The 23,173-nt window shown below is 47.1% G+C and overlaps 1 protein-coding gene across 1 annotated transcript in view; it reads right to left on the bottom strand.

Annotated features, from left to right (window-relative positions):
• Positions 1 to 5,210: 5,210 nt before the first annotated feature.
• The window catches only part of LOC146185144 (disintegrin and metalloproteinase domain-containing protein 10-like), a 38,413-nt gene continuing 20,450 nt past the window's right edge, over positions 5,211 to 23,173 (bottom strand). The window contains exons 8-15 of the mRNA XM_084607759.1: positions 20,914 to 21,086; positions 19,962 to 20,142; positions 17,825 to 17,981; positions 16,283 to 16,381; positions 13,985 to 14,181; positions 12,571 to 12,773; positions 9,635 to 9,793; positions 5,211 to 5,917 (exon numbers count right to left, since the gene is read on the bottom strand). Of these exons, the coding sequence (XP_084463885.1) occupies positions 5,903 to 5,917; positions 9,635 to 9,793; positions 12,571 to 12,773; positions 13,985 to 14,181; positions 16,283 to 16,381; positions 17,825 to 17,981; positions 19,962 to 20,142; positions 20,914 to 21,086 (1,184 nt within the window). The 3' untranslated portion in view covers positions 5,211 to 5,902. The remainder of the gene's footprint in view (positions 5,918 to 9,634; positions 9,794 to 12,570; positions 12,774 to 13,984; positions 14,182 to 16,282; positions 16,382 to 17,824; positions 17,982 to 19,961; positions 20,143 to 20,913; positions 21,087 to 23,173) is intronic.

Below are 23,173 nucleotides of genomic sequence, written 5' to 3'. Positions count from 1 at the left end.
CACTGCAGCGGGTCTCAAATGTACCAATACTATAGGCTTTTGAAGTAGATTATTTGTTGATCATGCCTGTGAAGTTGTTTTTTCGATTATGCATAAGACACCTGCGCAATCGTCGACTGAAAGCGCGCAATTCAAATTTCCCGCGCCCCGCGCGACAGTTAGAGGAGGAAAGCGGAGGGAGAAACCTCGCTTCTCCGTCCGTCATGACATCACTGTGAGGAGCCGGAGGCATTCAGAGTCAACGGAGGGGGTTTTCGGCGTGAGCTGTTCCTTGTTTTGCGTGCGTTGTGGACGTACAAAACACGTCAACTTAGTGTTGTGTACCTGATGCAACACAGCTCTGCATCTTCCATTGTATTAAAAGCTCGCGGCGCATTGCGGCGTTGCTGAGAAGAGAGATAAATTCAAGCCGACCAAAGGAAGCATTCTACTCGAAGCATTTTCGGAACTGTGATTACATGGAGTTTGTTTCTAATGCGATTTCTATAGGACGCGGTTCCTTCTGTTTCCTTATACAAAACAGTCGGGACAGTCATCTGCGATCCGTTCATGGACTGCAATCTCATGATGCGACAGTCAGACTGCATCGGCGCATAGTTGTATTCGCGTGTCTCGTTCTTTTTTTTTCTTTTTTTTTTTTTTTTTTTTGCGCAAGAGCTTCGCGCAAAGGCTTCTGTGCTACATGGACAACTCATCAGTAGCACGCGCTGATGATTTTTGCCAACTAGCAGATGATTGAGAAGGGTCCACTGCTGCGTCGAAGCTAGGTTGTGAAGACTGCGAGATCTTTTCCAGCACGGCACGTGCCTGATATGTTCGTGGAACCCTTACGGGAGCATTAATAGAAGATAGCGAGTGTACCTCTCAGAGGTAAGGAGCGCTAAGATCGAGGTTTCCTTTGGTGCGTCCAAGCAATCAATCATCGAAGTTGTTCATACATGGCCTTGCGATTTTTCACCCGTTGCTGTCTCGTCATTTTACATAGTCCTGTCTTTTTTGGGGATAAGAGAGACGAATCTCTTGTAAGAAAACACATTTCGGAACACGGTTTTCTCATGAAGGTACGGGTGCGGAGTAGCTGCAGCTTGGCTTTCAACATAGGTCAACCGTCAATTCACTAAATGTGACAGTATGATAAAAAGGAAAGGCTTTCAACGTCTGCTAAATTTCCTATGACTCAAGCAGCATCCTGCGCGCATTTGATTTGGTCTCCAGCACAATGGCCCAGTCAATGCCTCGTATGCATTGCAGAGCTTCGCAACCGCGCTTCGCTTATTGTTCATTTGTCTGGTGGTAGCTGTGTACTGCTTCACCCTTTCTATAACATTCTTCGTTTCCCCAAGGTACCACGTCTGGCATTCAAAGCAGGATTTGGTACACCAAGCTTTGGGTTCATTTTTCCCAATAACCTTTCGGGCGAGGCGAGAGGCCTGAGACGGAGGTAGTCGGCTAGGGCATTGTTCGCTGCCTTTCCTTCCGAGGAAAATGTGGGCCGAGGTTTCGCTGAGGGCCATGTAGTTTCTGCTAATAATGACACACTACTTTTCAAAATACCTCACTGTAGCCAAAGCAAGTTTTCATGCCAAATCTACGCTCCCCACAACGGAAGCGCTGCATCGTTTGTGGCCGTATCTGGTACGGATACATGCGGTAAAAATCCCGATGGTCATTCGTGTGGAAATGGCATGCCATAATGACATTCACAAAGCCGCAGAGAGCTACGATCAACCCAGCGCAGCGAAAGAGCCGCATCAGAAGCTTCCCCGATACTCAGAATGTCGTCACGCGACGTCTTGGCCAATCACGGGCCAATTTCTGCTGAAAAAGGCTACTTCTGCTTTCTGATATTCGAGTTCGCAGCATGAAAAACTATGGCTTTCTGCTGAAAGCCCAACTTTTGCAGAAAGTGCTGCAGTGTCCCTTTAAGGGGCTGTTTTGGCGCGAAATGGGGAGAGCGCGCCGGGTCTCGGACGCCTCTGGACTGTCCTCGATTTAACTGCCCTGTACGTCTCTTCAGCTGGAGTGAAGATTGCTGGAAAACGTATCAACAACCTTAGATATGCGGATGATACCACTTTAATGGCAGAAAGTGAAGTGGAACTCAAGAGACTTCTGATGCGCGTACAAGAAGAGAGTGAGAAGTTTGGGCTTAAACTGAATATTAAAAAGACAAAGATCATGGCGTCTTGCCCTATCAAGTCCTGGAGCATCAATGGACAAGAAGTGGAAGCTGTGACAGACTTTCTGTTCTTGGGCGCCAAGATTACCTCGGAAGGAGACTGCAGCCATGAAATTAGGAGACGCCTGCTTCTGGGAAAGAGAGCAATGGTTAGCCTTGACCGCCTAGTAAAGAGCAGAGACATTAGTCTGCCAACCAAGATCCGTATAACCCGTGCTATGGTCTTTCCAGTTGTGATGTATGGATGCGAGAGTTGGACTGTGAAAAAGGCTGACCGCCGAAGAATTGACGCGTTTGAATTGTGGTGCTGGCGAAGACTCTTAAGAGTTCCTTGGACTGCCAGAAGATCCAATCAGTCGGTATTGTCGACCATAAACCCTGACTGCTCATTGGAGGGTCAAATTCTAAAGTTAAAGCTCAGCTACTTTGGTCATCTGATGAGAAGAGAGGAGTCGCTGGAGAAAGATTTGATGTTGGGAAAGGTTGAGGGTCGCCGGAGAAGGGGTAGGCAGCGAACGCGATGGTTAGATGGCATTCTCGAGGCATTGCAGATGAAGCTATGTGATGTTAAGAAGATAGTGAGAGACCGGAAAGCGTGGCGTGACATGGTCCATAGGGTCACGAAGAGTCGGACACGACTGAACGCCTGAACTGAACTGAACGTCTTTGGCCCTGTCTTGAATAAACGGCCTTTATATTCATGACCTCTCAGACTCGCAAAGTGTCGCCGGACGAGCGGACGAAGGAGCTTAGCGCTCTTCGTTCGACCCTTTACGATCATCAACGTAATCGGGATCACTTCGACAGGAATCATCCCGTTCGCAATTTAACTTTGACCAATGATACACCGGATACAAATTGAAACTGACTTTTTTTTTTTTTTTTTGAAGCGCCTTCAGACTAAATCTGAGACTAACTGTACTAGGACAGAAAAGCTTGCTATTTAGAGAGACCGTCAAGGGGTTCGTCCTTCGCGTTTGACAGTCTGGTAGTTAGTTTCTTGCAACACGTAGCTGGACGAGAAAAAAGTATATCTTCCTCAGTGCTTTTGTCCTCGTCCGGCTACGCGCTGCAGATAAAAAAAAAAAAAAAAAACACGATAGAAAACCGAACCGACTAGCCCGACTGGTTGTCCTCTTCAAGTAGTCAACGCTGTCCAATTATAGGTCTTCTTTTAGTATGAATACAAGCAAACAGCATTTTCTCTGTAGATACGTAGAGAATTCATTTGAAATTACCCCTTTAGGCGACTGGGCTAGCGAACTAACAGAGTTGAAGCTCAGGCTCTTATTTTCTTCTACCTTGTTCCTCCGAGGCCCACATCGATTTGGCGGAGGACGAGTAGCAGAATGCGATTGACGTTAACCCAGGGAGAAACAGAGTACCTCAATTTTATGGAAAACGCAAACAATAATATGTGATGTATATGAAAAAAAAAATGAAGTAGGAAATGGCTACTTTTTAGTTACCAAGGCTGTACAGCAATTAGTGCTTTTCTACACAAGCTGACGCGCTATCATATCACTCGAGCTCCTCGCTCGTTCCTTACAGGCTCTCCAAATGCTGGTCGGGCTTGCCTGCTTCCCCAGACAAATCTCGACCAAGAATTTTCCTTCGCAACACAACGGGCCTTTAAACAGCCACTCTCCGACATTCCAGAAATTTACAGAGCGGTGACAGAGAATGCTGCCTCCATCGCTTTCATGGGACCACTCTCTCCTCTCAAGGTCTTCTCGCAAAGCGATGGGAGGGCCGAGACCATGAGGTGTAACACGAGATCGAATGCAGGCGCAAATGATCGTGCCTTTTCGTCTATTCCAAAACTGTCTTCCTCGGCGGTGAGCTGGCTGAAAACAGCCTGCACCAACCGAAGTACCAATACCTAGCTGTTCGTTTTCAGCAGTACGGGCGCACGCGAAAAAATAAATAAATAAGAAAAAAAAAAAAAAAAAGAGGGCTTCGTCCGGCACTCGCGCATAGGACATCCTCTATGTGCGTGCTGTGTGTTCCGCTTCGTAGCTTACGCGTCAGTACGCACATGGAAAGCGGACCATCCACATTGGCTTGTGATCCTGGCAGGCATTTTCCCCGCCTTGGCGCCTCTTCTGCGCGTGGCAGCGCGTCCTCTACAGACGCAAGGCCGGGTCTACATGAGTTTTTTGAGGAAACGCATGCCTTTTTAGTGTCAGTATTAATTCCATCGGCAACGGAACAGCCACCGCTGAAGTCCGGTTCAAAGTATTTTTCAGTACGTGACCAGAATGTTTACGCGCCGATGAACGACTTTTGAGAGGTGATTCCAGCTTGTGACGGTTTGCGTGAGCATGGAAGTGGTGGTCGGAGCTGTAGGGTGCAATGTGAAGTGGCTCCTGTTGCCTCTGCGGTCGTGCTCATACTTTTGCGTTATCACAACTACAGTATCTAGATAATCTTAAATATCTGTGGCAATTTAGTTTTATTTCGCAAAGAAACTGGCTGTTTTAAGCGAAATGAGCGGAAACATAGGTGCTTATATGTGAATACGTCACCTTTTGAAAACACATTGTTTGCACCGTCCTTTTCAATGCATTACAGTTGAAATTTCGCTCCCGAGTAGACTCGTCTGTGTCGCAAATGCTCTCTCATCCTACCGTTTGTGGAGTAATGAGCAGGTCAATCTGTCGTTTTACTGACAACTTTATCTCTCCGATTTTGATCGCGCTCCACGTGTTTTGCGGCAGGAAAAGATTGCGATATGAAGCGCCTCGTCATTAGGTGGAACGTCGTCGTCGGCCCTTGCAAAACTGGCAAAATTGCACATGCTTCGGCAAGGTTAGTTTGCCTTTTACGTTGTTCAAGTAGTTATTGTAGTATTTCAGAATTTCAGAAGCATGAGAAAAAAAAATCTAGAAATGTGGCAATACAAAAAGTAACGTCGTTGCAAAGTTTAAGGGCTAACTGGAAAGCGGGAAAGAACTTGTGACGCCTTTGGTGCATAAACACTATATCCTTCATTTGTTCCATCCGCGCATGACCCAGTGCATAAGTAAAGCTACACGTCCATTGAAGACTATATAGTGGAGCAATTTCTTGCTTCCACTGTCGTTACGTGGAAATGGCGCTGAGGAAAAAAATGGGTCAAGAAAGAAACACGAAAATTTGGAAAGAACATAAAATAATCAGGTTTGATTAACAAGGTCGCAACTGCCCGAGGTCTCGCTGCTGAAGCATGTTTTACCGTGCCCTTGACACGTGCGGTTAATTCGGCATCTTTTCGGGGCGTGCAGTTTTCAGTTTCTTTCGTCCGAAGCCGCCTTGCAACTTGCGTGTCACAAAATAGCCGTCGTTATTCGTGTCTCTCAAGAAGTACCGCAAGTTCAGTCGACATTTTCTATATGTAAGTACATTTCCTGTTCAAAAATAGCGTGCCGTGTCTTGAAAACCGAAGCTAGGTATATGAAATCAGTAAAAAAGGATATCTTAAATATAGCGATGTGTTTTAAAATTTGCCATATATTCTAACATAAATATACCAGCTGGGCGTACAGATTTACGTTGCATTACGGCCCCACAGCCCAGCTGTTGCCAGGGGCTGTGCATCAACAACGGCTTATAATGGCAGGTAAGTTATGACCATAAGACCTACGTATATCTGAAATATGAATTAATGTCCCTATTTTGTGTCGTGTATGAAGAGTGTCGATATCGTTGGATGTGAAGAGAAGCGCCGTTGTGGCCTCGGTACTACGCCGAAGCAGCCTGGAATTAGAAAAGAAGACACGCCATCAGTGAGAGCAATCGTAGGCCGCTGTGCATTACTAATTGTACAGAAAAATGATGAACAGTTTGATTACACCAGCCAACGCAATATTACGCGAAGTGTCCAAATCTCGGCTGCCCATCCACGTTCAAGGACTTGTGAACCTAATTTTGGGTGCGGGCCACCAAAACTTCGGGATTAGCTGAGCATATTTTAGGTGTGGGTCAAGCCGGTTTTGAACTTTCGTCAATTAGTTTTCGAATTGCACAAATTAAATTTTGGTGTCGGCCACCCAAACTTGGTAGGTTGGCCGAGCCCATTAGTGAAACCGTCTCTCAGGTTTAAAATGTCTCAATGGGGCCATGCGAGGGAAAGAGTGGCAGTAAAGCACGCGGCCGGATAACCGGATGCAGCTATAACTTCGAGATTCCGCCCTCCCTTTCATGAGAAATTCCTGGGTTCGATCACTAAGCCCCGACGACATTTTTTCCCATGATCTATAGGCAGAGCTTCACACAAAATTTGGGGTTGGCTATTACTGTATTAAGTAGTTTCGTTTGATTTATGGGGTTTAACGTCGCATTAAGTAGTGATCTCACATTAAAATTACATCTATAAATATAAAGTACAGGGGATATAAAGAAGTATGTATAGCAGCTGCACATCCGAACTGAAATTTCTAATTGATTCGAAAGTTTATTTCGTTTTTAACTAGGGAAGAACAGGTATTCCTAAAGTGCCTTTAATCAATTAGAGACATTTAATACAGGGGAACACCAATGTCAATAAATCCAAGGGGCATAATTTGGTATACTGTAAAGACTGCGATAAAAAATATGCTTGACTGTAGGTTTTATGTGACACCAAGCGAAAATTTATGCAGTTACTGAGTTCTGAAAAAGCTCTCTAACTCTAGCAGTAAAAAATGCATTTAAAATCAAGAAAACACTGCTTGAAATTTTCCCGCCATTCAACTCAATTCAGCGATGTCATTAACAAAGACCAGAGTTTTTTTGTCACACCAGCCTCCGCTGCAAGAAATAACACGTTTCACTACACATTTTTTAGGTGCTTATGGATTGTAGCGCTATCTGAAAGTGACCAATAAAGCTATATTTCCGCTATTGACTTCTGAAAATCGTCCCCCCCCCCCCCCCCCCCCCTGTTTTCCTGTCTGAATTATCTTTACTACTCTTAGGTACAGCATCTTTTCAATTGATTTTATTTGACAGGAAAAAGTAACAAAATTCCCATAAAGAAAGGTGTTAGGCAAGGAGACACAATCTCCCCAGTACTATTCACAGCTTGTTTAGAGGAAGTATTCAGAGACTTGGAATGGGAGCAGTTAGGGATAAGGGTAGATGGAGAATACCTCAGTAATCTGCGATTTGCTGATGACATTGCCTTGCTAAGCAACTCGGGGGATGAACTGCAAATAATGATTGATGACCTAGACAGGAAAAGTAGAAAGGTAGGCTTGAAAATCAATATGCAGAAGACTAAGGTAATGTTCAACAGCTTCGGGAAGGAACAGCAGTTTACATTAGGTAGCGAAGTACTGGAAGTAGTAGGCGAATATGTTTACTTAGGACAGGTAGTAACAGCAGATCCGGACCGTGAAAAGGAAATAACAAGAAGAATAAGATTAGGATGGAGCGCATTTGGCAAGCACTCGCAGATTATGACTAGCAGCTTACCGGTATCGCTAAAGAGGAAAATATATAACAGTTGCATCTTACCTGTACTCACCTATGGCGCTGAAACGTGGAGGCTAACTAAGAGAGTTTTACTTAAGTTGAGGACAACCCAGAGGGCTATGGAACGAAAAATGGTAGGGGTAACACTAAGAGATAGAAAGCGTGCAGAGTGGTTCTGAGAAATAACTCAAGTCACCGACATTCTAGTAGAAATTAAGAAGAAGAAATGGACATGAGCAGGACATGTAGTGCGAAGAGATGATAACCGATGGTCGCTGAGGGTAACAAACTGGATTCCAAGGGAAGGAAAGCGTAGCAGGGGGCGGCAGAAAGTTAGGTGGGCGGATGAGATTAAGAAGTTCGCAGGGGTCAAGTGGATGCAGCTAGCACAGAACCGGGTTAAGTGGAGAAATATGGGAGAGGCCTTCGCCCCGCAGTGGGTATAATCAGGCTGATGATGATGATGATGATGTGAATTTATCAACACTATGAAAGTTTGTAACTTGGACACAGTTGACTGTTTTGACCGCAGGCGTCGCCACACCCAAATTTTGACCAATTAGAACCGCAATTTTATGACATGTGGGCCGTAAGGGAAGCTTCACAAATATTATTATTAAAGAGCTGTGAAAAAAAGACTGGTTGCCAACATCTTGAAGTAAATCCGTGCCCAAAATATTAGTGTCGACGTGCGGATTTCGCGAAATCAACCGGTATAGTGGAGACGCCTGTATTTTGCTCATTGCTCGTTTGTAGCTTTTGAAAGCTCCGTTTTCAGTTCCTTCTGGGTTGGAACGACGTACAGCCTTCGAAAACTTTAGTAATATCGTGAGAGCGTTGACCTGACGGACGTTCAGCGTCCCATGCTAGACTGCAGTGACGAAACGAACGATAATACGCGCATGCGCACGTCGTCTGCTCGACCGTTCTGCTGACGTGACATAACCTCGGCGCTTGTTGATTGATTGATTGATTAAAACTTTAATTTCCACCGATTTAGGAGGCCCCCTACTCCCCGCTCCTGGCACGTAGGCCTGAGGAACGGGGGCTGGAACCTCCGCGACTAAGGACTGGCGAATATACATTGGTTATTCGCGGCCTCAGCCGCCAGGCGGACGGCTTTCTGCTGTTCAGCAGGGACGTTGCTTCGCAGCAGGGTTACCCAGGCCTCTCTACTTTTAATGTTGTCCCTAGCGCCCGGAGACTTAGGGCATTCTCAAAGTATATGGTCGAGAGTCCCCCTCGCTTCGCAGGCTTTACATTTATCATTTTTTCTCTCTATCTGGGTGTGAAACAGCCAGACAGGGTTCGGGAAATTTTCGGCTTGTAATCGCCGCCAGGCTATGGCCTCTTTATTATTTAAGCTGGGATCCGGTGGCGGCATCAGACGTCTTCATAATCTATAATTTTCGATTATTTATTTATAGGTTTGCAAACATTCATCCATCGCCTGGCAGTCGGGCGGCTTCGCGTTTGCCCGGAGGTAGAGATCTCGGGCTAAATCATGGACCGCCTCGTTGCCGGGGACGGACGTGTGTGCTGGGACCCAAATTAGGGTGATTTTGCGATCGATTTTAGCTGCAGCTTTTAGAATTCTGGCGGCTTCTTGCGAGACCCTGCCTTTTCCGATATTCCAGAGAGCAGTTTTACTGTCGCTAAAGATCAGTCTAGCCTTCGTTCCGACGCAAGCGAGCGCTACTGCGACCTCTTCAGCCGTGTCTATGTTTGTCTGCTCGTGCTTGCTTCGCATGGGACGCTGAGCGATCGCCTGGTCGATGCTTCCGTTTATTTCTAAATATTGGGGAGCTGTACCCCAAAACGGCCAGCTTCCACTAATCACTAGTATACCTTCAAGTGTATCCTTAAGGATGTGATAGCTAACAAGTCCCGACAGCTTGTTTTGTTTTGTTGGTTAGCGCTAGTATGCTTAGTACAAACGTGCACCAATTCGATGCACTTTGTGCATAGCAGTGCGTAAAATTAGGCTTCAGCCATGAACAGAACACTAGACTTATGTACCCTGAGAAGCTCCATGGGATTTTGCATGCTCTCTTTGAAGGTCTTCGCCTTGGGCAGCCTGGGGTTGTTGGTAGGCGTGAGCACGGCGCAGCAACGTATGAAGATCAGCACGCAGGCCAGGAAGACCACGCACAGCAGCGCCACCAGCCACGTGTACCGCTGCATAATACAGGCGTGGCACGTTTCCAATGAAAAAATGTGAGCACACTCAACCTCTGCCATTAAGGATATGAAGCTGTAGTGCTAAAGGCTCTCGTCTACGGATTCACATTCGCGTACATGCACTCTGATTTTCGTTTAATCACTGTTCTCTTTACTTGTGCCTCTATTAATAATCCTACGCATACTCATTAGCATATAGTCTTAGGCTACCACATTTTGCGCAAGACCATCTAATACTGATTCATTGCTTTAAACAAGCCGTGCGAACTTCTGCGCACGCCCGATATTAGTAGCAAACTCGACCTCCAGTTCCCTCCAACCATGGTCAGCGCGCCAGAGTCTTGGGGGAGGCAATGAAAATATTGCGAGCTCGGAATAAATTTTGGCCCCGGTGGACAACCTCGCTTAGAGAGCAGGCCCCCACGCTCAGACGATTGCAGGCACATACACATCAAAGCAGTCATGTACCACGATATGTGGCCGAATAGATACATGAAAGTGTGCCTGTAGTGCGTACGCTACGACGTTCCACGTCATCTGGAGCGGCGAAAAGAGGGCTGTATTACCAATGATTAATAGCCCTAGTCCAGATCAGTGTAAGGCCCTCCCGACCGATTCCGTCCCGAGCACATAGCTCATGCTGGTGACGAGTGTGAAGGTGGTGGCTGAGGCTAAATGAATGCTGGACTAAGGAATGCCGACCCTGAAACCTCATAATTCCCCCACTCCATGTACCTAACTCCTTTTTAATGAAATAAATGCCTTCACTACTACTACGCATACTACAATATACTTTTAGTAAGCGCTACTAGTAAGCATGTCTGACTCTCGATCCAAGGGCCCCGGTGGGTTCGATTCCCACACCAGCCTCTTGTCTAAAAGCAGCTATTCGAGTTAGCAGCTCCTGTCGGCATGTGGTCGCGTGACGTCACACAATCCGCCGACCAATTAATGGCTGATCACGTAACCGACCAACTAGTACCTTTCAGAACCATGCTCATGACTTTTTTTGCTCAGAACGACAACGCTGATGCCGAATTTTAAGACGAAAAAGCCTTTAAGGCTCAAACTGTCGTCGACAAAAGCTGTCCGCGCAAGCGGCGCACTTGATTGGTCAAAAGAGAAGTGACGTCACCAGCCGCCAAATTCGAAGCAACCAACCAGAAGTCTCGTCTTGTCTAGCGTTCCTGCCATCTGCAATCCCACACTTGAACGTGCGCCAAGGAACGCCAGGCGACAGGAGCGATGGTGTACCGTCCAAACGCACACTTGTCGGAGAAAGTGTGATAGATGCTGCGCATTTCCTGTCCTGTAAGCCAATTATATGTAGCACTGCAAAGAACGCCGATAAAAGGCAAACAATGAGAGGCAAATGATAGGAGAGGAAGGGTAGGCTTTCATCATACTCCTCTTGAGACATCTTAGAGGCCCTCTAATTTTCAGGAGAATGGCACCTTTATCGTGGCGGCGTAAGCAAAAAATAATAAAAACCTCAAGAAGACAGTAAACGTCTTATGTCGAACACGAGATACTACAATCCGTGCACGGCGTCGAGCACTTTTTTCACCAGATCGCTTTCTGATTTGTGTGAATAGCAAAATGTACGTGTTAGCCTTTTCGGACGAGCTGTGGTGACGGCAAAGTCGTAATTTTTTTTCTTTTGTAAGTGTGTACAGCCCTGCTGTAACCCATTTATTTGTACTATATACGTATATAGCACTGTCCATATATAGCAAACGACGTGATTCTTGTGAACTTGACTGGACGTGATTCGGCGTTGTACAAAGCGTCAAGGTAGAACAGAAAATGTAAATGATGATGATAGTGTTAGCTAGTCCCTTTGTGACGGGTGCCACCCGTGGATGGTGCACCCATGCAGCTACCCTAGAGAAGCGTCGGTGCATTTACGAAGAGTGATCAGTATTCGTATTTTTCTATATATTTTCTTAGTTGGTAGTCAGTAAAAGAAAAAAACATTAGCGGTGCTTTACCTCTGGTTAAAGCGAGGGCTAGCGAAAGCTAGGGAGCTATAGGTTACACTTGGAAATTGGCGGTGACTTAGCTCCACTAGGTCCCCAAATGGAGACTGTAGAGTGGAGTTTTTAACGTTTTTTTTTCATTGTAACCAGGGTTATCTTTTGAAACCTCCACCTCCCCGCTCCCTCCGCTCAATTATTCCTCCTCGCAGCGAAGTGGCTATGTAACCTCTGCCAATGATAACTGCACGTATCACGTAAGAAAAGTCATATTGCTAAAGCGTTGACCACCTGACTGATGCATCCCTCACTACCGTTCGTTCATTTTGTTTTGAGCTGTAAACAACCCCTCCCTCTCCGACTTTTAAATAGTCCAGCTAATTCGTTCGTTCTGCGCTGTCTTATCGCTTGTCATTACATGGCAAGAACTGTTGCTTATTGTGAATACACACTTCGAACCTTTGGAGCGTTTATAGCTCGTCGTAAGAGCTGCTGCGCTTAAACGGCTAAGTAGAAAACATAGCGATGTGGAAAGTATAATAAGTATAGAACAGCCGCCCTCCATACGGTAACTGCTAGCTGCAACAGCGGCGGCGGTGAGGAGATGCATACTCCCATTTCAGAAAGACCGCACCTTTCACTTATCGCACTATTCTCGCTTGTGCACAGAGCATGGGTAATAAGCCCAGATGTTCCAGTGTAGGGTGCAATCAAACCCGCATTGCTGGCGGAGTGCATGGACGCCACCTTTAAAAAGTACCAAACTTTGTAAAAACGCATGGCAGGAGGCGTTCGCACCTTGATCCAGTCGCGCAGTCTATTGGGCACGAAGAGCTGCTCCAGGCGCGCCAGAGGTCCTGCCTCGTCCACGGTGCGGCAGCGGCGGAACACGTCGCAGTAGCCGCGGAATTGGTCGCATGCCGCGCCGCGCTCGCGTTTCCGGTTGCAGAGCGGCGCCAAGGTGGACTCCTTGCACGTGTCCAGGCAAGGACCGTCAGTCCCTGCACCAGTAGAGCACAAGGGCCGCCATTTATCGTATGCACTCCCAATGGAAACCGCCATTATTCCCGTTACATGGCTCCGCAGAGAGTTGAAACGGCACTTTGGAGCCTGTAGCGTGTGGTCTGATGCCCTCGTTGGAACTGATTAAATGACTTTCTCTGGTAGTTCATAAAATGCTGAGAAACACGGCATGGCGCTTGCTTCCACAAAGACGTTTCAGTCACGAGTTCAGGCATCTGTTGAATGAAGTGGGTGTACTAGCTCTACTGCTCAGCAATGAGGAACAAAGGCTACGTAAAGAAGGAAAGACGCAGCCAACGCAGAAGCAATTTCATTAGTGAAGTACTTTTGCTCTTCTCACAATGTTGATATTCGGTGCGTGTTGAGCGTTTCCCTGCGCTAACCCTCCTGTAGCGCGAAAGACGTGATTGCTGTTATGATTGGGGTTCTAGACGAGGTTCACGTGGTTCCTCCAGCGGCTGACGACAGAAATCAAGTGGATCCGACGAGCGGCAGCCATTCAAGATCCCGAGTCTGCGGCGACAACAATGACGGAGATTCCATCCTCACCACGTGCTGTAGCGGTCAGTTCCCTCGCGTGGTCTGAAGGGGGGGAGTGACCCATGCATGTATAATTACTGCCTGGCGCTCGCAGGGATGACCACGAGAAAATTTTCCTTTGTTGGCGGAAGCAGAGGTTTCTTCAAGGAGTAGGCGCGCATGCGACATTTCAAGAATTAAGTACCATGGGAAAGTGACCTTTGACAACGGCGGACTCCACAGACTGCTTCAACTTGATATATCTTCGCCGCCGGCACAACATCACTATCGCCACTAGCGGAACTGACCCTCGCCACCAAGGGAAGAGCTGCGAGGAGCTTCGAATGACACCTCCGGCACTGGGTGGTGTCTCTCGTGACCGCGTGTGTCCCAACAATTGGACTGCCCGGCAAGAACTCTATGTCCCCAGCTTCCTAGTTGTAGACAACGAGCAGTATTTAAGAGGTGGAGTTGTATCTACCACCAGCTCTGTTCTCTTCTCTCGACCTGTACATACTTCCCCCTATCAAAGAGTTGTTAATAAACGTCTTTCTTTGCCTCTCCTCCTTGGCTGCTTCTGTCTCGATGCCTCTATACACCTGGCTACGCTGCGGTGAAGCCTAGACCCCCGAACCCCGATCACATCACTGCTTTCGGAATGCCCACTCACCAGGCCTCTTGCAGTCCACGAGGCACATTTCGAGGGGACTGCTCCGGGATCCCGTGTTGGCGCGCTGGCAGTCCTCGTAGCCGTATTTTTGACAGATGGAGCCTTCACACCGGCCGGACTGACAGACCTGAGTGCCGCGGTTGCACTCGGTCAGGTTTGGCTTGTTTGGTGGCTCTGGGCACTGGGCTGCCACGCCGGTGAACATTTCGTCAAGGTTTTGCACTCTTCCCAAAAGTCAAGCCCCCCTCCATTTCATTTACTTTGCATGAGCATTGACGTGTGCAATTGAACGACCTGATCAGCCACATAGCACCTGTTCGATTAACTTCGTTCGCAGTTTCTGCATGTTCAGGGTGCTCAAGCTCCGGACTTCGCGGTTCTATCCCTATGTAGGTCAGAGGAGGACTGCTGTCACTGTTTATGGTGGGAGTATTAGAAGCTATGTGTTAGGGTCTATCGCTACCACTAAAGAATGCTTGCATTACTGCGCCAGGTGGCCGTATATCAATATACCGAGTGCCGCAGGTACAGGTAATACAGGTATAAGAAAGCTTTTAAAAAAGTCGGAGTGATGTAGCTCAGTGAAACCAACTAATAGCTGCTGAGAACCGTGTGATATAGTCTGCAGTAGTTTATTTTTCTCCAAATTTGATTGCACAGTAAAGGTTATACTTTCTAACGTTTTAATTATGGACTTTGGTAAAAGAGCTTGTCAATTCAGAAGCTGTTCAGAAGAAAAAGGCGGCTGAACAATTGCCGCCAAGTTTCCATTTTACGGAGTATAGCTTTTTTACCGGCATTAAAAGATAAGTAAGGAAATTATGAAAGCTTCCAGATGACAGCGAAGTGCTGCTTCACGTTCCAAGGCACGTCTCAGAGAAATAAATTCGCTTTTTTCCGTAGCGCTTTCCCCGGTACAGCTTAGCATGTGCGCTGAGCTTGAAATATGCTCTAGCAATTGCTTCGTGGTTACATTTCTCATGGCTGGCAAATAAAGCTACATAACAAATAAAGCTAACACTCCGTTACTGAATACAGTCTTAAGCGTGGCCCGCATGGAGCGTTTTTTGCACGCGAAAACGCGTCGCACGCCCGACGCCCGCGCCGGCGTCGACGATTTCACTCCCGCATGGTCAGCATCCGAGCGGCTTTTTTTTTTGCCGCCCAGTTGCACGACGCACGCGCCCCCATCCGGCCGTGCGTCGAGGTGGCGCACATCTTGTTTTCCCTGTCGCCGCGAGCTTCAAGTTGCGGTTTCCCCTCTTTCTTCTGGGTCAGGTGTGTTAAGAAAACAGGCACAGGCATCACTTCCAACAGCTATGGATCTAAATGCAGAAGCCATAGCACAAGGGAGGTATCGGAGGTCCGCTGACAAGTCTAGCAGCTCATAAACAACCTCCGAGCTCAGCGTAAACACTCGTGGCCCCAGCGGACGGCCCACCTTCACCGAACTCTAACCTAAAAACCTAAAAGAAAAAGGAAATGCACGGTGCCCGATGCCCGGACCTTGCTGTCGTCGCCTCGTGCGCGGAGCGACTCCGAAAGACATGCTGCTCGGCCGTTTCGGCCGAGAAACCCGAAACCCTCGGCGCCGTCGGAGCGCCAAACCCCCGTCGTTCTTTCCGCTCTCGCGAGCTTCCTTCTCTCTCGGCCGGCGTGGGCGTGGCTCCAACCGGAATCACGTGACGGCTGCTCCGGCTCTCATTGGCCCTTTGCCGCTGCCGACTTCCGGCGTCGGCGCGTCGTCGGCGTTTTTATCTGAGCCAGATCCCGACGATTTGGCAAAATCGTCCTCTCCGGCGGCAAAAAGACGCTCCGCTGCCGTCGGCGCCGGCGAATCGCCCGGAAAAACGCTCCATGCGGGTCACGCTTTACGGGGTATTCGCAAGCGGCGGGAGCGGCACTAAACAGTCGAGAACACCACGAGAAACCAGCCCACGCAAATACCCCAGCTCTATCGTCTAAGTCGACCAGCGTATCGCCAAAAACATCCTTTTCGTCTCTCGACTACGCACCAATATTGATAAAAAATGGCTATAATTAAACGTTAGTAATAAATTGACAATGGCGAACGAAAAAAAAACAAAAAAAACGTCGCACTATAGTATGGGACAGTCAACAGCCCGCAGTTATTTTGGTTGGGCACTCAGTACTTTAAGAAGTTCGTTTGCTTTATGAAGTCCTGGTATGTAAACGATGCCAAGAGCAATTAGTGAAGATTAGATTTGTTGCTGAGCGCAGTGAAGATGTGTTCCAATGCTTAGTAGTCATCTCCGGACAGTCTCTGAAAAAGGATATCTGCAGTACGACACTTGGTTGCAGTCATTTTCCGGTGAACAGACGTGGCTTGTGCTGACGTAGCGGCAGTCTGTAGTGCAGCAACTTCCGGCAGATGGGCTGCACAGAATAAACCGAGAAATAATGAATATTCAAGCACCAAGGCCCACGTATAGTGAAACGCTGCATGGCAAATTCGACTTTCGAAGGATCTTTACCGAACGTCGAAATCTCAATATACGTTTGCATCGAACCAAAATGTTAAGTAGTGTTCTGGTGTACAGAAATCTTAATGGTTTTTCGTGCTTCTTTGCAGAAGAAAATTGTTTATGGCCACTGGGTGGAAAATATAATGTGTTAAAACGAATGATCAAACGCTTACACGCGGATAGCAAGACTGAAGACAATTGAAGTTGGTCCGCATCGACAGACTGCCATGTTCTGATGACGAATATAATATTTCTTTCGAGAATGAAGCTTTTCTAAGCTAGAAAAGGAAAAAAAAAAAAAGGTACCGCAACCCCCAGCCCGTTTTCGCACACGAACTGTGCCGATGTCGAAACAGTTGTTTTGTGAGATTAATGCTAGACCAGCAATCAATTCGAGCCCATAATCACGGAGTCTTTCTCGGTCTCGAATTGACAAGTTTTAATGGCATGGCGGGAATTATATTATGCTTTTTTATCAATAAACTCTTGTGTCCCTGCCGGACAAATGTCGGCAGCCACAAAATCTATAATGGAGAGAAATTCTACCTTTCGAGCTGCAACTTCGAAGGTCAGCAAAGTCGCACAAAGACCTTCAAACCAGGAGGAGCGTCTGCTCGCGCGTGATGTCACACAAGCGAGGCGGAGGAGCGAGTGGGGCGACCGCTGCCGCCTCTCTCGTTCCACCGAGCCGTGAGATCGCCAACCAAATGGCTAGCAGTGTATAGAGCGCGGCAACTGCCCTTGCTCTCCAGTTGCTTGGCCGTTCTTAGAGGCGCCACAAAGGGGCCTGAATGCAAGAACGGTTTGGTTTGGCTTGGTTTGTAGGGTTTAACGTCCCAAAGCGACTCAGGCTATGAGAGACGCCGTAGTGAAGGACTCCGAAAATTTTACCAATTGGTGTTCTTTAACGTGCACTGACATCGCACAGCACACGGGCGCCTTGCTTTTCGCCTCCATCGAAAAGCGGCCGCCGGGGCCGGGATTCGATCCCGTATCCTTGGGAACAGTGGTCGAGTGCCGAAACCACTGCGCCACCCCGGCGGGGTGATGCAAGAACGGCTCACCACCTATAAGGTTCAAGGTTCAAAGGGAACCAAAAGGCAAGATTGTGAGATTCACCACTTATGAGTGTCTCCATGCTAAACAGAGCTTTCGCTCGTGTCATTAGGTGTAGTAGAGTTAAGCCTGGTTATACTTTTTACTGGAAGCGGTAATGGGATCAAGTTGCCGTCAAGTGTTACTTTACGCTGTATAAAGGTAACTGTACATTTCGATTTATCTATTATTTCGATGTAGCGAGTGCCATTGTATTACGCAGTACATGAGCAAAGTACAGTCGGCCTCCGAGGCGCACCTGCACTGAGCGTTGGGGCGGAGCGTGCAACCTCGCGCCCCCTCCGAGTTCTTGCGCGCGAAGCAGCACTGGTCGTGGCAGTCGCGCTCCTTGTAGCCGCAGTCACAGTCCTCGTTCTCCTCGCGTACGTTGTTGCCGCAGAAGGACTCCTGGTGTGCTGCGCACAAATTCCACCACAATGACCTCTCGAGTACGTGCATCTAGCACATGTAGAGCTAAAGTACGTGTAGCAAATGTAGAGCTCCTTAAAGTTGCTGACTGCGCTAGCGACCGGGGACGGGTTATCGCGCCTTCACTCTGTTCTTCATCTGATTGGGGCTCTTATTAAAACCCTTGTAGTATTACTCCGCCGAAACTATCTCGCCATTAGACTACTTTTCCCTCCGACGCGTTTTTATTTTCTGAGTTCACCAGGATAACATAGGTAAGGGCGTGTAAGTATAGAAAAATTTCTAACTTGAATTGCATCCTCATTCACTTGCAATTTCAAAGCGCAGTGCCTATTGAATTTCTGATATTCGATAGGACACGAAAAATAACGACTGACTTTAGCGACTAAAGGGGTGAAAGGCGAAAGCCTGAGTACCGCATTCTGCTACGCAACTGGTGCTATTAATTAATTCATTAGTAATTAAAGAATTCATATAATTTATTTAAACAATAAATAATGCTTAATAAATAAGTCAATAATTAGTATTCGATCAGATTGACATATGGCCATATATAAGGCACGCATTCGCGCATACTATGACGTCATCCCACCCCGGCCAATCAGAACGCCGCAAAAGCAGGATACATTTTGTCCACGACAAAATGAATCACTAAAGGCTTTCGCCTTAATATACGAGACAAATGTAACATTCTTGGATGCATTCACAAATGTTAATTTTTTTTTTGTTCGTTGCGCAGGCCTATATTGAGGTTCACCGATCTTAACGTGCAAATGCGGTGCCCCGCGAATCATACAGTTGGAAATGTGGCAGAGAGTGCCCGGGTTCATTTTTGTACTACCTCGCTTATTCCAGTCAAGGAGCGGACAGTGGCGATCAGCCAATAGCAAAGGGAAACGACATGAGCCTAAAGGTAAAATAAAGCCCTAGGAATCAAGGGCGCTGTGTTTAAGTTATACTGGGATTTTCAAAATTTTATACGTTAAAGAGTAGGCCAGAGCTACATAACGAAACGAGCGCCAAAGTTTTTATGCTGCAGAAGGAGCGGATGCAAACTTGGTCACACCAGTATTGAGCCATATACGCCCGTAGCAGCGGCACGAAATTTCGTTTCTCTTATTTCAATATCCTCCTCGCGCTGAAATAAAGGTATCCAAGAGGCCATAAAATGGGTGGCAATTTAGAAATTTTTGTACGAAAATTTTGTCCCCTCCTTAGATTGCAAAAATATCACTGCGATATCTCGCTTCCATAACTACTGCCGTCATGAAACATTCTCGTCCTACAGCCTTCAAGTTACCGTACGTAGGTGGTTTACTTTCCTGGTTTTCAAGTAAACTACAAATATGTACAATTTCTCGTCGTGTCAGCTATATATGTACGAAAGAAATTTGTTTCGTTAGTTTATTTCCGTTCCGATTGCTATCAGCGCAATATACAACCAAGTTCTACGATATGAGGTATGCTGTACGAAATACAAATACACACGTCAGCGATATCTTGATTTTTTTTATGCTGTTTTGTTCGTCCGCCGCACCGTTCCAACGGAGTGTGGCTCATCGCCACAAGCTTAAATCGGCTATGATTTTGTAGCTAACGGGAAGAACCTGGCAACTAATTAGGCCTAACCATGGAAACTGAATTCCGAAAACCAGAACCAAGGCTCCAACAGCGATCACATTTGCGTGCGCCTGAAGCAGCTTATGAAACGCGCATATGACACGAGCTTTTGCTTCCGTTTCCGTAAGACACGGTTGATGTCGGTGCCAGCGGATTGCCATTCGTTTAGCAAAAACAAAAGCAATTGTTTTCTAGCATGCGGTGTATTAGGCGCGTAGCCGATGAAAGCGATCCGTGCTTTGCAGGGATATACTTTTCAGCGCGTGCGGAATTCGTCCATAGCACGGGGTCGGCAGGGGTGCTCGCGGTGTGACAGCGAGACAGGGGGATGCATATGCAGTGCGTACTCAAGAAGCAGATCTCCTTGTCGTAGAGACCGTCGAGGATGGAGTGCAGGACTGCGCTGATACTGTGGATGCTACAGGGCGAGAAGCGCCGGTTGAAAGGCATCAGACCCGATGTCGCTCGCGCGTACATGATGTAGTTGCCGCTGGCGCCACCAGGAGTGCACTCCCGTGTTTCGTCGTGCTGCGCATATGTCAGGCATGTCAGTGAGTCAGCGTGGAAATGAAAATGATCGCTGACCTGATCTTCTCCTCTCGGCGTAGTCTTGAAAGTACTTATTTGAAGCTTTCACTGAAACTGCTCGCTCCTCGAGTTATTATCTAGATTAAGAAAGCCACGACCTTACGACTCACTTCGTTTTACCCCCGTCCGATATCTTATTACGTGTTCACAGAGAAAGGCAATGAAACCTTCATTGGTCGATTGCCGGTAATGGTGTTCTATTAATTCACTTTTAGTTTAGCTGCTCTAAATTTGTTTTTCTTTTTCTGTCACTATGGGGGGCTTTTCATTTTGTATTATGATGAGATAAAGCCGGCTACATTTGAGCAGTACAAGTGCGGTATAAGCTTCTTGCTTGTCCTAAGTCTCATCGCTTTGCACTGGATTTCATCAAAGTCAAAGAAACCAAGGGTAGATTAACAAAGATCTTCGTTTGCCTCCGTAAGGTGTCGGGCTCGAAATCTGTCGACTCTTTACTGCTTTGCTTGTAATCTTTATATACCAGCACAACCTGATCTTATTTTCTAGCAGCGTCCAGACCAGATACTAATCTCAAGCTCGCAAAGGCAAGGATGGCTCTTCGAAGCTAAACCTTGTCTCATTATCCGTCAACAGGTAATGAACCAGGGTAGTGAACAAACTAAGTCGCGCTTCTGTGCTCAAGGGTTCGCCCCAAATGCGAGCATGGATGCGGAGTATGCTAGCAAAGAGCAGTATCGGTATTATACTCACCGTGGCACCAAGGCTGTGACCAATTTCATGGGCCACAGTAACCTCGCTGACCGCCAGGGCAACCAGTCCGCCGTGTAGTTGAAAGGTCACGACGCCCGTGTTGAGCGCCATACGCCGGATGCCTTCACGGGTGTTGATTGACCGAAACTTTTCGCACGCACCGCCGATCTTATCTACGGAAGGTAAGACACGTGCGGGAAAACTTAGAGATTATTTCAGCTTACGTGGATCAGAGAGCGAGTGCAACAGAATGTTCAGGTCGGGGTTAGCCGGAAACTCTGAAGCCAAGCTTCGTCTGATTTAAACCACGAAATCGAGTGGAGCCATATGCAAGCTAGCGTCAATTTATGAGAACGCATGACATTGCCCATGAACAAGAAGAATTTATTGTTTGGCCAATACCCGCGATATTGTCACCTCAACAATCTTCAGGTGTTGCAGTGCAACGGCGCAAGGAGACGAGAGAAAGGGACAGACACAGCGCTGAACGAGGTCGTTTAGGCCTCGTGCCGTTGCGCTGCACCACCTGAAGGTATGTCTGATCAACTAGCCCACCAGGTCATGTTGGCAATATTCATTCGTTAATGCCTTTCTGCTGATGAGTCCTGACAGCTTACAGAACAATACAGCGAGAAGTGGTTTTTGAGCGTCAGCAATGACGTATACATTTAAATATATTCACGTCATCTTGGCTTCAGTTGCGTGGCAACTTTCTGCTGTGATGTAATACGGACTCGCGCAAATCTGCTCTTACTTTTTTTACAAAGGATATACCGTATTTACTCGCCTAATCAACGCGCTTTTCCCCAGAATATCTCCGAAAATGGAGCGTGCCGTTCATTACGCGGAAATTAATCCGAAAATAATTGAAGTGGTCAAAACCGGGCGAAAAAGGAGCCTTTTGACTAAAAACTTTATCCGGTATGATAAATAAAACAAAACTCACTCTTCAGCATGGTTTCCGTGCTTGCGGACGCTTAGTGCTCATGTAACTGACCATAATGCTTTCTCGAATTCAGCGCGGAACATTCTTACTGGCTCTTCATCCCCTAGGTTAGAATGTGTAGGGATGTATAGTTGCCGTGTCATTCAACACATAGCGCTTTGCAGTACTGTACACTCCTGCAGGCTTCCAAAAAAGTGCGGCTACTAGCAACCAATACGATGGACAGCAGATGCGCACCAAAGCGTTCATCAGTCGAGGGGAAAAAAAGTGACTCCTTGGCAGCTAAAGTATGGTGGTGCGTTCGCTATCCGAGTGTGTCCATTACATGTGCAAATACTGCGCATTTGTTCCTAGCCGCCACCAGCGTATTTTTCAAACTACACGGATAATTGAGCAGATAAGGGCGAGGATCCCTGTTAGTCGTAGCGGCGGCAATCCAAGGACTGCGCGCGTGTTTTCGCATTTGATGTAATTTTGTGATTTCCTTGTGCCTCTCACCTGACCGATCAGGATCGCCCATACTCAGGAGAAAGACGACTAATCTAACAGATGAGGACCTTGACCGGGCCATAGTTCACACAGTTTTTTTATATATTAGGCGAGATCCTGGCTGGACTGAAGCAGCACACTTTGAAATCTCGAACAGTATAGTGGCACGGGCGGCCTGGCCGAGACGTTCCTTAACTCCCTCGCCAGACAGCAGCTCACCGACTATAGGTCTGGGCCTTGGCATTTCAAGCCACATTTGAAAGAGGGTACAACTAAGAATGCCTTTTGATTATATTTTCTCGACAGGTAGGACTGTTCCTTCCTTCATGATAGGCAAGCTCTATAGACCAACACCGTGTTTACAAACAAAGGGGGCGCTCGCGGCGTCGCAACCGACTGGGGGTGAAAAATATGGTTAGCGCCCATAGGAATACATGGATCCGAAATATTTCTAAGCAGTTTTTTAATTTCACGGAACACTTATGATGTCCTTATTCGGTGCAGAGTAACCGTGAACATCCTAGAACAGATTGTGAAAGTATGAAATCTCATGACCGAGGCGAAGTATTTTTAAAACACCGCGAAACGTACGGGGGCTCGAGTTGGGAGGGCGACTCATAAAGACACAAGTAAACGCAACTTACCGCAACATTTTTCTCTTTTCGCAGAGCACCAGAAGTGGTGGCTGGTCTTTGAAGAAGTATGCTGCGTCATTGCGGAGGCGGTCTACTTTTAAAACTCCCCGAATAATCTATGTCATGAATCCAGACACCCCCAAAATTGATTGATTGATTGATTGGATCACAGGAAGGGAAATGCGCAGTA

This window comes from Amblyomma maculatum, chromosome 6, assembly GCF_055883805.1.
Source record: "Amblyomma maculatum isolate TAMU_Amacu chromosome 6, ASM5588380v1, whole genome shotgun sequence".
Classification (NCBI taxonomy): Eukaryota; Metazoa; Arthropoda; class Arachnida; order Ixodida; family Ixodidae; genus Amblyomma; species Amblyomma maculatum.
Note: the sequence above shows the minus strand (reverse complement) of the source record. Positions and strands in the feature narration are given on the sequence as shown.